A 14,525-nucleotide genomic window follows, 5' to 3' on the forward strand; every position below is an offset into this window, starting at 1 on the left:
AGCAGCAGCATCTGGAGATCATATACTGTGCATCAGTTTCAAAAATGCCTGGCAATAAGGCAGGGCTGTCCTGTTAACCTTCTACAGCCAGCTTGGACTGGAAATTGTTAGCTAGAGATGTGGTTTTGCTAGTCTAATATATGAGTGAACGCATTAGGCACCTTGCAGCTTCTGGTCAATTTTCCCATCCTGTGAAAAGCTGTGAGGAGGGTCTTATGCCGTCTGGCTGCATGTGTGTCTGTTAGATTTATCTCCCCGTCGTCCATTTTGGGCAAGAGCAGATTAGTCAGAATCCACCAGCTGCTGTGGAATTGGTTGAAATTGTGCCACACAGGGCTGTAATACAGTTACGTAAATCTGACCAGTGAAAGGTAGGCTTTAACTTGCATAAAGAGCAGGGCACTTGACCCAAAGAGGCAGCAAAGAAAAGGGTTCCCACTGGGCCTTTGTGCCGGGCCCCAGCTTTTGTCCAGTGATGCAAAACTACTTTCTTCTTTTGCAGAATTACAGGTGATAATATGACGGCAGCCTGCTCTGAGCTGGCTTCTGCTAAGTGTCATTTTGACGAGTCAGTAGGTGGTGGATGTATGGTGGAAGTGTTATGAAGGAACACGCAATGCTGGCGTCACAGCCACACGGGGGTAATGACAGAGAACATCTTTGAACTCCCCTCACTATTCATCTCATGGTTACATAAGTAACTCTTTAAGCAGCTCGAGAAGACATCAGAGGGAGCGTTGTGGCTCCGGGTTTCTACAGCTGACAGTCGGCTCTTTAGGGGAAGAGGCCGGAAGACACTGTAGTTGTTTTCTTGGGGAGATGACGGGCTGAATACTACTTTAGAGAGTGAGTTTGAGAATTTGCTACTTTCAGTTAAGACATGGAGCATTTGATCCAGAAAGGAGAATTAAAAAACAGTCAGTACTACAAATATACTCTGGCTGTTTTGTAATATGTAAGACTACATCTATAAATTATACTTGGGTGTGCCCAGATTGTTTCTGAATTTTATATAGACATCCAGTCAGCCCCAAAATACTTTAGATCCAAGCCTGAGCTGTCCTAGTTTGTGCAACATATGGGGGAGAAAGTCTGTCTTGTCTATTTTTGCAAGCTTCTAAAACTCACTCAGTATGTGGAGCGACAGCTATGGGAGAGGTGCATGCTTGCCTTTGATTCGGGCTCATTTCCACAACTCCACATTAAGGCGCTGTTGGTGAGCGTAAGCAGTTTCTTTGAAAACGAGGCACAGGCATAGAAAATATGTCCTACCCCTCTCTCTCTGCAGCACATTCCCTGACTGCCCTCACTCACTCTGCCTCAGGGGCTTGATAATGTAGCTGACCGTGTTCTTTATTTGTTCTCTTTCAGTGAAACGTTGCTGCCTTGGCTTAGACATGTAAAGTCAAGAAATGGCAGAGAGTGGAAAAAATGGGGAAAGAGGAAGAGAGGACAAAGGAAGAGGAGGTGGCCGACCTCTCCAGGACCCATGCAGCCTGTCCCCAGTAGGAGCCACCTCTCTTGGAACAAAGAAGCATCTCCCCCGAGGGATTGTGATCCAGCTGACAGGGACAGAGGGAGAGTGGGACAGCCCAGATGACAGTGAGCTCATCTTTTCCCTTGACCATGATGAGGACTACCCCTCTATATCACTCTCTAAGGAGAGGCAGCTCTCCGTTGAGGATGATGGAGGGTCGCTGTCCCAAGCTTTCCATGTCCCTCTTTCTCCCTCTTCCCCTGAATCGCTGGGTAATTGCTCCGCTGCAGGTCCTAGCCTCCTCACCCCCGGCCCTTCCTCACCCAGCCACCGACCCCTGGCTAGCCTGGTGAAGTCTCTCTCCACAGAGCTGGAATTGAAAGAGGGTTCCACGCTCAGACCCAAGCCCTTCCTCAGTCTCGTGAAGTCAATCTCCACGGAGATTTCTCGCTCAGAACCCGAGGTGTCGCAGTCAAAATCAGACTCCCGCCTTAATATCCACTTGTGGAAGCAGCTGACCCAGCCTAAACAAACTAAATCCCGCAGCAATGGGGACTCTCGTACTGCTCCCCCATCCCCTAGCTCACTCTCCCCAAGTGGAGAGGGTCCGAAAGGGGGCTTCTTCAAAATGGAGTTGGAAGACACCAAGAGGAAGCTGTCGGAGGCTGTGCACGAACCTCTGAGCAGCATGTTCAATAAGATCATGAGAGAGGAAAGTGCGGGCAGCCCCAAACACCAGTGTAAGACCCAGGGGGCTCACCAGATGAGCTCCAGAGGTTTGGGCCGGGAAGGTAGTACAGACACTGTTCTTTCGGAGTCTCCTGTGAGAACCGCTAGAAAAACAGATGCGGAAGTTTTCCCTGTGTTTGAGTGGCCTTCTGTGAAGCATCTTGGGAGAACTCAGCGAGGCCCCTGCCCCGTGCATCACCACAGACAGCATCACAAGGATGAGGAGCTGGAGATATGCACAGATGGTGATATGATGCAAGTGTTTGCCATCGAGACTCACAGACAGACGAGAAGGTCGCCTAGTTCTCAGGCCTTAGCAGCGTACCCGGGAAGGACATCTAGTGTTCCTCAGCCCCCTCGTCCCCTGCCACGAATGAGTTTATTTTGTGTGGCGGTGCTGTCCTACGGCTACTTTATCCTACCTCTCAGTCCATACTTCTCTGGCCTGGCTCTGGGATTGGCACTGGGCTTCTTGCTAGGGCTGTTGCTCATTAGGATGGGTTCCTCCAGGTCTAGCTGCTGCAGACCGACACAGACGCTGTTGGGGAAAGAAGAAGGGATTCTGGCAGGTGGCATTGTCAGCACGGAGTCCGACACCCTTAAGGTAAAATATATGAGTTGTTAATGCGAAAAATGCCACCCTATTTTAAGTCACTTCAGTCGCACTCCAAAACTCACACATTCTCACAATGATTTCCAATTAAAGATCACTTGTAGGTGCAATAAAGAATCATCACACTTTGACTTGAATTTCTTTGTCAAGGAATTGCGTTGATTACAAACTACATGCACATCCAAACCAAACAAAGACCGGTGATGTGCAAAAAAAGAGCACCAAAACTATTTAACGTTCAGAGCATCCCTAATATTTCTGGTCGTTGTTTGTCGCACCTATTAGTCTGGTTGGCTTAATTTAGCAGACTGGAGAATGGTGAAGTAGCTAGCCTAAGTTGTAGCATACTGTTGTCCCTGGCAGCTTATTGCAGACTATGGCATTCTGTTTTATACTTTGTTAATCAGTGATCTTTAGAGGTGCTGGTGGTAGTGATCAGATATTGTTACCTTCCGACCAAGCATGGATGTTTCTAGTCTCCATGCTTAAAGCTAAGATAACTGCTGCTGCTAGGTGTATCTTCAAATAGAAGAATGGCTTTTTATGCTGTTCAGGAGCAACTCCCATTGTTGAACTATTTACCCAGTGTTGAAATTCATGCAGTTTTTCATGCAATGCAATGTCATGAAAACTGGGAAAAGAAAACTAATTTTATTGTGCGTTTCCATTCACGACTGTGCAAATATGAGGAGTGAACTCATCGAGATAAATAAATTGTGGCACAACATCCAGTCGGGAGCCATTAAGCAGTTGCAAAAGAAGAAAGGGCGACATGATGACATTTTAAAAAGAGCACCAGTCAAACTGAGACAATGGGGAAAACGTTAGTAAGATATGGCATTTATGCTTGCTACATGTATTAAATTTAGCAAGATTACAACCTCCTTATCAGTCTGCATAGATGTGATGTTTTTCTTTTTAGCTATCCAGTGGCTGGAAGCTTTCCAAATGCTTGTCGCATATGTCATGTGAATAAGGATTAATTTAGTCTGTTTTATTGCATTTACTTATTCTTATTATACTTATTTTTGATACCCAGTGACCCCATTGATATCCCCAATGTTTCCACCATATCCAATTTTCCTGACATGTTTAAAATGAGGTGTTTCCATTCTAGTTTTTCAATGTGGAAAATGAAAATGCACATAAAATAGTTTGGGTGAAATACGCTTAAAGCTGCAGTGCAGAGCTGCATCGCTTTAAATTCACTTTGAAAAGTAGAAATTGAAATAATCTTTTAGAGAGGCACTTTGTTTAAAAAAAAATTCTTATCAGTATATTCAATATATTTCTCACTCCTCTTCTATAATAGCATACTTGCGAGTTATACTGATTTGCAGCCTTTCTTATAAAACACTTCCCAAGAAAACCTCACTTACTCAGTGAAAGTTACAGCGATGCTTGTTTAAAAGCTACTAATTAACCAGAGTGCTTGTTATTAGCTTCCTCTGGTTCTAATTTGTTCTAAAACAGAACAGCATCAAGTTGATGAGTCGCTTCAGCATCTTTTTTTTTTCTCCCGCTGATTAAAGCCTCTGAAAGTGGCCTGCAACTACAGTACATGAGGTATGCAGGATGCAATTAAAACCTTCAATAATGAAATCCTGGAACTGCCGTGGTAATTACTGTTCTCCTCCTGACTGAGGTCTGAAACAGGACAACCAGAGAGCACAACCACAACCAAGACACTGCCAGTTCCAGAGGCAATTAGCCGGGAAATACGGGCTGGAATAAGCTGTAATTTGTCAGGGAGTTTGGCAGGTTGGGGGTGTGAAGTGGTGGAAATGGGGATCACTGTCTCAGTGTTGAGATAATTCCCCCGTTTGGTCATTAGCGGTTTGGCTGTTAAGAAGGGAACGTCAGAGATTCAAAGTTTGTGAGGTGTTTTCAAGGATCAGTTGATGATCCGGCAACAGAATGAGAACAATTCTTGTGTTTGACTGCAGGCACACATCAAAAGTGATGGCAGAGGGTGACTCCAACATTAACACCATTTACGTATGTAAGGACAAAATGACATTTCAGTTGGTACATTGCCATTAAGAGGGAGCAAGCTATCAAGTCTATTTTCAGATTTTTTTAAAAAAAATAGTACAATGCTACAAAAAAATTGACAAGAAGGCTGATACCCTCCAGGTTCTTGTACAGTAATTAAAGAGCAAGAGGAGGTTATTTTCCAAGCAAAGTTGTGTTATGTGCCGAGCCAGGTAGTTCTTAATAAGAGCTCTAGCTCTTAACATCTGTATCCTAAAGCCCCTGGTTAGTAGAGTTTGTTGACAGAGCCTTTGTCATATTTAATGCATATTTATTCTACAGTGACTTTATAAGTTCGTTATGGATGACTATTCCTCTGAAGCCTCCAGACTCGCAGTATTCACTGAACTAAACTGTTCATTCAGTTATAATAAAATCGCTAAATTTACCATGTTATTTTTTACCATATTTCTGAAACCCTCCAGAGCTGTGGACTCACTTAAACTTTCACAGAAACAAACATTAAAAAACTAATTTACTTTTTGCTTTGTACCTCTTCTCTCAGGCTCATTAAAGTCATCACGACTGGAGCTATTCCAGACTCTGAAGTGTTTTTTGTTGTTTTTTTACCCCGTCACACTTGTGTTGATTTTAAGTACTTTCTGCTTTTCCAGGGCTGGATGAATGAGATACATGATTACGACCCAGAAACGTGCCATCCAGCTCTGACTCACTCCGTGTTTGCCACCCTGGAGGGCTCCTGTCTCCGTCTGGACTCCCCGCGCACCAACATCAGCCGCAGGGCCACGTTTGATGAGAGAGTGCATGAGGCCACCTTTGTCAAGTCACGCTCCTTTCAGCTCGCAAATAGCAAGGTATGATGACTCCCTAAGTAACAGTGTTCAAGGAATATTTGTGTCCTGTCTGATACTATTGCCTTTTTTTAAAATGGGATTTACATTTTTCTGTTCATGCTTTTAAGCCATTGATGGAAAACCATTGATGGAGGATCATACTTACAAAAAAAATATCCTAAGAAGGAGCCTCGTGGTGGCACTAGAAGAAAATTAAGGGGACATTCTGGCCACCATGAATGTGACAGTGAAATCCCTGGAGCCCCTTTTCCAGCATGGCTAAAAGGATAAACAGTGAGCAGGAGCTTTGTATAAAAGTGTTCAGTATCAAATTAATGAGTGCATGTGATTTTGAATTATTAATGCATGGATGTGAGAGTGACATTTACGCCGGCATTTGTAGTGCAGAGCATGTCATTGCTGGTGATGCCTGCAAGAACCGAAGATGGAGAAAAAACACATTTGAAATGATGGTTAATTGGCAAGGAAAATAATTTATTCAGTGTTGATTATGAATTCAAAGGTGTAACATCTGATTGCATTGCCTATTCAACAGTTCTGCTTTGCTTTAATTCAACTAAACACCGCTGTTCCCCAAAGGTATTCCTGCTGCCATCAGGGTTGGCTCGGAAGAGGGTGTGGAACCCAAAATATCCCATCTGCATCCAGCTAGCCAGTGGAGCAAAGTCCCAGGAACACGATGGAGGAAGGTTGGAAGAACCCAGGGACGAAGACCAAGGAGCTGAGCCAACAAGTCCAAATCAAACTTCCTCCAAATATACCCAAGACCTTCACGCCACTCTTTACCTCTTCGGCCGCACAGGAAGAGAGAAAGAAGAGTGGTTTCGCCATTTCCTTTTTGCGTCCATGGACACAGAGGGGGAAAAGGAGGGGGGCGCACCGAGGCCTGGCAGATGTGCGTCCAAATCGGGTATGAGGAACGACAGTAACGCATTAGAGAAGCGAAGGCCTCCAGATAAGGCATCCACACAAATGCCATGTATGTGTGGATTATGGATTATATGCTCCAGTTCTTTGCATTACAAAGCCTTTCAAGGAAACACACAGATCTCATGGTTGTTGTTTGATCTAATGGGGCAAAGGCACCAGAAAAAAACACCAGCCTTGCTTTGGAGAAAATGCTGTGTTGGAAGAGCAGATATATAATACTGAACAGGCTTTTTCTTTTCTAAAACAAATCTATAATTTCCAAGAAAAGAATACGTTGAAACTAGGGCAACAGACTTTTTTAGCTTTTCATCCACTCATCCAAGTAACTTCTTCTTCGGAGACACAGTTGCCCTTGTTTCAGCTTGTTTTTTAGATATATTATGACTTGGATGACTGAGAACCTTCACAGACAAATCTGTCATTGATCTGTCATCTGTCACATTTCTTTTTAACTTTTATGCATCTTGTACTTATGTCATTCATTAGTGACGCAGTATAAAAATAGCTGTCCTGTCAAACCCCAGGGAAAGGCTGTTTCCTTTTTTAGTTATTTTAAGGAACTGTTGGAATTTGGGGAATATGTGTATTCACATTTATGAAGAGCTTGTCGAGAAGCATGATAATGGTCTGATGTCTGTGCATACAGTTACAGAGACAGTTAGCATGCAGTAGCTTAGCATTACGACAGCTTTACCGATTGGGACAGAGAAAACAGCTAGCCTTACGAAATGAAAGTTGCTATGTGTAGTCGAGGGCTTTACTTCAGGCAGCTAATTTTCATTAGTCTTGCTAGTTAGCACAACCGTGCAGGGAAAATTTGTGAAACTCTCCAGCAAGAGAAAGAATGCCAAGCTTGGAAATCAACCCGCTGCATAATATTTGACATCAGCTTGCGACAAACTGTTCCACAAAATCTCAAAAAATGTTTGCAAAGTTATAAAATTCTTGTAGTTAGCCAATTTAGCTAGAGGACGACTTTCCCAAGCTTTTACCTTATATTAAGGTGGAAAAGTCACACCCATTGTTCGTGAAGTTAATACAAGGCAGCTAACTAAACATGCTAGTGGATTAGCTTGGTAGCAGCCCTCGTAGGTGAACTGATCATTTTTGTTTGCAGGTTCTGTTGACACTTAGAGAGCCAGCCCATTGTCAGTGTTACATTGTTATCTGTGAAAAAAATATATAGTCATCACATGCTGATTAGGAAGTTGAACAACTCAGAGCTAGTTTCTTCTTACAGAAAGCATTATTTCACTTTTTAACGTGTGCAGTCATAGAGATTATTAGTTTGTGCACCCTCAAGTTTTAACATCCTACCTTGCTCTTAAGTCCCCATTCTTATGTTTTCTGTCAGTGGTTACTGAAGGATCAACCAGCCTGGTAAATGTTTCCTGTGTTCTTCCAGCTGACCCGACACCGAGTGCTACCGCACAAGTCAATCTCCCAAGCAGCAGAGGCCCCAGCAGAGTGGGCAGCAGCGACGATGACGCCCCCACCACACCTCCAGTCTCTTGCATCCCCGCTCCATCCACGAGCACCAGGGGCCTTTCAGTTCTCGACTACCCCAGCTACATGGCTCGTCTCCTGGCTGCGGAGGAGTCAACCCCCCTCTCTAGTCCCGGAGCCAGCAGTGCAGAGGCGAGCCCCACCATCAGAGGAAATGTAAGAGAAAGTGCAACTGTGAACAATCCTTCCTCAATTTATTTCTAAATTGCTCTATACATGCATTTTTCTCACCCTTGCTTCTTATTTAGTGCATCTGTGATTTAGCGGAGTATCCTGGGAAGAGCCAGACAGCATGGGCTAACGCACTAATTGGTCGAATCTTCTGGGATTTCCTGCAAGAGAAGCACTGGGCCGACGCCGTCTCCCACAAAATTCAAAAGAAGCTTAGCAAAATCAGAGTGAGTGCAGTTACAGGGGAAGTCACAGGATGGTGAATTATAAATATACCACATTTTATAACATTTTGAAGTATGTTATATTCTCTACAGCTGCCTTACTTCATGAATGAACTGACTCTCACTGAGTTGGACATGGGCTGCTCTATGCCGCAAATCACTGCCACCTCCAGACCAGAGGTGAACCACAGAGGTGAGTGCAGACTGAGATTAAATGCTAGATTACACATAATTAACCTAAATAACGTAAAAATATACACCAGTGAACAAAAGCAGTATGTGCAAGAGGTGAGGGAGAAAATGCCCTTTTGCATATGATGGTAGCTGAGTAATATAGAGCAACGGCAAGTCTATTCCTGTCCCAATATCACAGAGGTGGCCATTACACATCTACCGTCCACATTTACAGCCTGTTGGGTTTATTATTGACCCATGTGTGCTTTAAACTCAAGCAATTCTGCAGCTCCTAGGTGCAGGTGCGTGACCTGCATAAGGGCAAGTGTGAGACGTCATGGTTTTTCTCTTTCCTACTTAACTGTTACACAACCTCGCGTCCACAAATTATCCTGTTTTCAGCTTTTCCCTCTTTTTTTCCTTGCTCAGCCCACATGTGCCAGGTCCTAAAGGGGATTAACAGTCCGTCGTAATTTATTATAAATTTAATTTCAAGGCCTGATAATCGCAGGGAAAGCTGTTTAATCTTCCCACTGAGCAGTGCATGTCCAGATTAGGTTGCGTGTAGCAGCTTTATCTTAGTTTTGGCACTCCGTTGCTGACCTCTTTGTGGTGCCCCCTGCAGGCCTGTGGCTGGAGCTGCAGATGGTCTACACCGGTAACCTGCAGATGACCCTGCAGACCAAGTTCAACCTCTCCAAGCTGGGGAAAGAGGGCGGTCAGGATACGATGCAATGTGCGACAGAAACTGGCAGCCCGCGGTCAGTTCTACACACAAAGCCAGTCACACTACGCACACGTGACACTTATTGAATGCTTTCCTTAATTGTTCTAGTTATAGTAGCATCACCTGTGCTGTATGTGCACTCTAACCATCTTCTAATGGTTTCCCAACTTCTGGAAATGTCCTATCACACTTTTCTATGAAGGCCACATTCTGCTTCAAACCCAATGAACATATTTTCAGTGGGTTTAAGATTACATTTTATTAAAAAGTATTTCACAGTCTAATGTTAATGTAGCTTAAACATGTTATAAAGGCACACTTCACTTTTGATTTAACTTATATTTCCGTGTTAGATTATGTACAATATACTTCCATCATTTCTTTTAATCTGTCACACAGTATTTCCTACAACAATAGATTGTGATATTGCCATTAGCAGTAGCTAATGATAGCATCAGTATCTGTAGGTGTAACCAACATCAACAAAGTTTACTGTACCTATAATCTCACATAGATGTATGTAGATCTACAGCATATGACTGTATAAATCCAATATTCGCATCACTCAAATTATGACTTGTGACGCTGTCTGCAACAACCGAATACATGCAGAGACAAGGAAGGAAGGAAGGAGGCCGTGGGATTTTATGGCAGGTTTGAGAGCCTAAAATGCAACATAACTGCATCATTATATTTGCCCCCTTTCCGACTCTAGAAAGGGAGACATTTCACATTTGATTTTACAGCCAAAGAGGAACTCATCATGGCGAGTAGGCTGCCCATTAAAGTGTGAAATCCATGGCGTAGCCAAGCGGCATGAGCGATGTCTAAAATAACAGCAAATGTGGGATTTGCCTTTTTATCCTTTCTACAGCTCCCACACTTACGCTTCTCTCTCCTCTAATCCCTCTGTGATCTACAGAGCCTCACGTTACATTGATCAGCGTAGACCTGCCTCTCTTAAACCCACGAGTGGTTGGGATTAAAGTCCAGGCAAAGCAGCACATTAGCTCTCTTTGTGTTGCTAAAGCTTGACACAGAAGCTGTGGATCAGGCCAATAATAATAAGGTCAAGCTTTGTACATTCATATGTAAGTCCATGGAGGTATAAATTACTCAGAAGTGCTGATGTTTCTGTCAGTATCTTTATTTCTTTAACAATCTGTTCATCCCTGACTTACACTTCTAGCTGCAGGCCCATTCTCAGTGTGTTGGCAGACAGTGATGAGGAGTCCTCCAGTGCCGGTTCTTCTGATGAAGAGGAACTTCTTCTCTCTGAACCTCAGGGTCTGATTGGGGAAAAGGGATCCACACCATTAACCGAAGGGTAAATGCTGAGCATATTAGGTCATGTATTAAATTAAAATGAAATAACTGCCTATATGTGTGTAAATGTCCTAAATACAAAAGGTTGTATATTATCTTCGTAGATAGACTGTATATAATGGATGGGCGTAGCCACAGTGATGCCACCCACTGATATGTAGACTACTATTTTGAGGTCTAGAGTTTGGAATTTGGCCATCGCCATCTTGCTGAGTTTTTTGGAACCAGCACCTAGTGTTCACCCATTTTATTGCACTTCAAGTCACTTTTGCGTTGGCTTCATTTTCAGACCCTGTGGCTGTGACCCTGTCAGTCTTTTATTTACACTCTATGGCTATCATTATAAAGACAGGCAGCTGCTCAAATATAGCACACATCAGTAAGTAGAGATCAGAGATAATAGGGAAGATATGAAGCAATCACAAGATTTACAGCCACGTCTGCATGCTTCCCAAATTATTTAAAAGTACTTTAAATGCATTTAGTGATACCTGTCCCCTGAAATTTAGAGTATGTAAAAGACACCCAAATTCACCCATTTCAGCATGGATTTTAGGGACAGGTAGTAGGAACAAGTCTTGGAAGGAAATATAGAGGCAGACCAAGAAAAGAGTATACCAGTGTTTAGGTCTATGTGAGCTTAATAGACCTAAGATAAAACACCTTATCTCTCGATAGCAGACAGTATCCACCTTGCATAAGCATTGCAGCAATGTATTGTCACAATCATCTTTGTGACAATAAAATGTTCTGCTGGGAAACCTTTGGACCTGGCATTCATATGAATGTAACTTAGACATGTACCACCCGCCTAGACCAGACCAGACACCCCCATATCAATGACACCCCTTGATGGCAGCAGCCATCCCCAGCAGAATGCAGCCTGACACAGACACACACAAAACAATGGTTTAGGAATAACTCAAAAAACATGAAGAACAGCACAGGGTGTTGACCTGGCCTCCAAATTCACTAGATCTCAAACTGATCAAGTATCTGTGGCATGATCCAAAGAGGCCCCTCCTCTCAACCCAGAGGACCCAAAGGCCCCCACTAACATTGTGTTTCCAGACACCACAGGACACCCTCAGAAGGCCCATGTCCATTCTCTGATGAGTCACAACTGTCTGCCTGATCAGTGTATATGTATAATAATACAATCTCAGTCAGTCTTAGAGCCCTCTACAGTAATGGTACCATGTCAAGTAGCATCAACTTTAGTAAGCAGCGCTATGAAGTGATATTTCTACCCTTCTGTCTTGTGAATGCTCCTTTTAAACTGCACTGACATCACACTCCAGATGGCTGCAGCTTTCATTTACATTTCAGAGTCTCTGCTCAAAATTTGACTCAAGCATCTGACTACAAACTCTACTGACAAATGTAGGATCACACTAACTCCTCTCCTCTAATCCTCTCTCACAGGACAGGGGGCGGAAAGACTGGAAGGAAGATTTTGAGATTTGTTGACAAAATCGCTAAATCCAAGTACTTCCAGAAGGCGACGGAGAACGAGTTCATTAAGAAGAAGTTTGAAGAGATGTCCAACACGCCCCTGCTGCTCACTGTGGAGGTTCGGGAATTGTCAGGGACTCTGGTCATCAACATCCCACCGCCCCCTACAGACAGGATATGGTATGAACAAATGTACTGAAAGGCAACTTAGTAGTTAACAGAAGAGGTGTGGGGCTGGGTCAGTCATTTAGAGTTGTAATACGCCAAACTTAAAAACAAAATCGGAAACCCTTAAAAACATGTTGAATTAAAGAAGTGTTTAGGATTTGTAAGATCAGTGTGATAGCTTGCTCAACAGCCAGATTGAAGATTAAAGGGGATTGAGCATTTAGAACTTGTCTACAACTCACAAACATGGATGCTAGCCAATGACAAATCCTTTGACGTGATGCAGACGTGACTCTGTGCATGTGTGTATGTGCATGTGCAGGTATTACTAATGTTGTGGGGACCTAAACCTGTGTACACAGTCACATTACAGGGACATGTCTTCCTTAAGTGGACAAAAGTCTTTATAATCTGAATCAATACATTTTAAGATGGTGACATGCTTTATGCCACTTTTCACAACACTTTCTTCCGTAACTCTGCATAATGTATGGACTATGTCCCACTAGTGATCTAAACAACTAAATGCATTCACTTTGCAGATTTTTCTACCTGAAACAATAGGTCATAGGTCTGGTTTACTAAACTATATATATATATATATATATATATATATATATATATATATATATATAGCTTGTACTTAATTTTCTTATCAGAATGACTGGACTTTTTGTTGACCTGCTTACATTTACAGCACTTTGTAGAAACTAAGCATTAAGGTTAGACTAAGCTATTTGTTAGGAAAGTGGTAGCTATGGTTACGGTTAAGGAGTAGGCGGTCTTTCACTTCACAACCAATGCTCAAAAACAAGTAGCGTGTTTCTGTGGCATGACTCACTTTTCACAAATAATCTCTTGCCAAAAAAAAAAACAATTTATTCATTCTAAATTTAGCAGAGTGCCGAAGTTGCTTCAAGCACAGAGACAAAATGAAATGACGAAACGTAGCAGATTAGGTCTGAATCAGTCTCATTAAGAATTGGATGTATTTCAACATCCTCTGCAGGTACAGTTTCTGTGTGCCACCCAAACTGGATCTGCATGTCCGTCCCAAACTGGGGGAGCGGGAGGTGACTTTCTGCCATGTGACTGAGTGGATTGAAAAGAAACTACAAGATGAGTTTCAGGTAAAGGGAAAAGAAATCCCTCTTTTTTTCCTTCTATGAAAATTCTATCATTTTCCTTACCTTTTTTTCCCCTCTCCAGAAAGTGTTTGTGCTGCCAAACATGGATGACATCTACTTACCCCTGATGCACTCTGCAGTGGACAATACTCTGGCCTCCGAGTCCCAACAGTCCCACAACTCCTCCACAGAGTCCATAGAGAAGATCCCACCTGAGATCTCCGGGGCAGAATCTGACTAGTGCCTCACTGCTGATGATCAATGAGCCTACTCTGCTGAATGGGCTCAAAATGAGTGAAGTTAAATTTGCCTCTACAGACTTTCTCTTAAACAGACTCACTAACCTCCATGTTTATGTATGAACTAGGAGTTTCAGAAACTCAGATGGGGAGTTAGGGAATTGTTTGTATCACCTAAAAGTATAGCTCAGAACAACTTCATGATTTAGTATAGTCAGAGTGAATGCTGTGAAATAGCTAAGAGTGAAACCTTTTGCAAATGTTTACATGTGATGGATCCCTATGAGATTGTATATATAGTATATTTATTTACTTTGATGTTTACAACTCAGTGTCACTTTGGGTAATAAGAGAGGGGGGGATATTATAAATAAAAGCTGGAAAAGCACTTGTTGTATTTGTTAGATACAAAAACAAAACAATCTCATATTATCTGACACTTCCCTATGAGGAATTTTATTTAAAAAAATATGTTTATGATTTTTTTTTAGCAATTGTTATTGCATATTATTCATATGTCAAATCTCCAAAATTTAAAGAAACTATTTAAAGGATCCTTTCAACACCAAGGGATGAACAAAAACCAACAAACAATCTATTGATATCATTAACAGCACTGAAACCATATTAAATGATCGTACTCCTGTTGATTAATATTAGTTTATTTCACACTTAATAGGGAAGTTTACTAGGACTAGGACACTATGGTGCTTATATTTTTGGATCATGACTTTATCTTTTATTTGAGTTGAGCAGATGTCCAAAACAAGTGAGTAATTATGCTAATTTTAACATCAGTGCCAACAGCAT

General features: G+C 42.5%; 1 protein-coding gene across 1 annotated transcript; it reads left to right on the top strand.

The window, feature by feature from the left end:
• Positions 1-1,412: 1,412 nt before the first annotated feature.
• On the top strand, positions 1,413-13,717 carry tex2l (testis expressed 2, like; the record flags this gene model as incomplete). The annotated part of the gene is made up of 11 exons (XM_084567159.1): positions 1,413-2,810; positions 5,468-5,668; positions 6,248-6,578; positions 8,004-8,260; positions 8,353-8,502; positions 8,593-8,692; positions 9,299-9,434; positions 10,590-10,727; positions 12,152-12,361; positions 13,359-13,479; positions 13,559-13,717. 11 exons carry the CDS (start codon positions 1,413-1,415, stop codon positions 13,715-13,717), a joined length of 3,201 nt encoding a protein of 1,066 aa, XP_084423285.1.
• Between the last annotated feature and the right edge of the window lie 808 nt (positions 13,718-14,525).

This window comes from Chelon labrosus, assembly GCF_963514085.1.
Source record: "Chelon labrosus genome assembly, chromosome: 19".
NCBI lineage: Eukaryota > Metazoa > Chordata > Actinopteri > Mugiliformes > Mugilidae > Chelon > Chelon labrosus.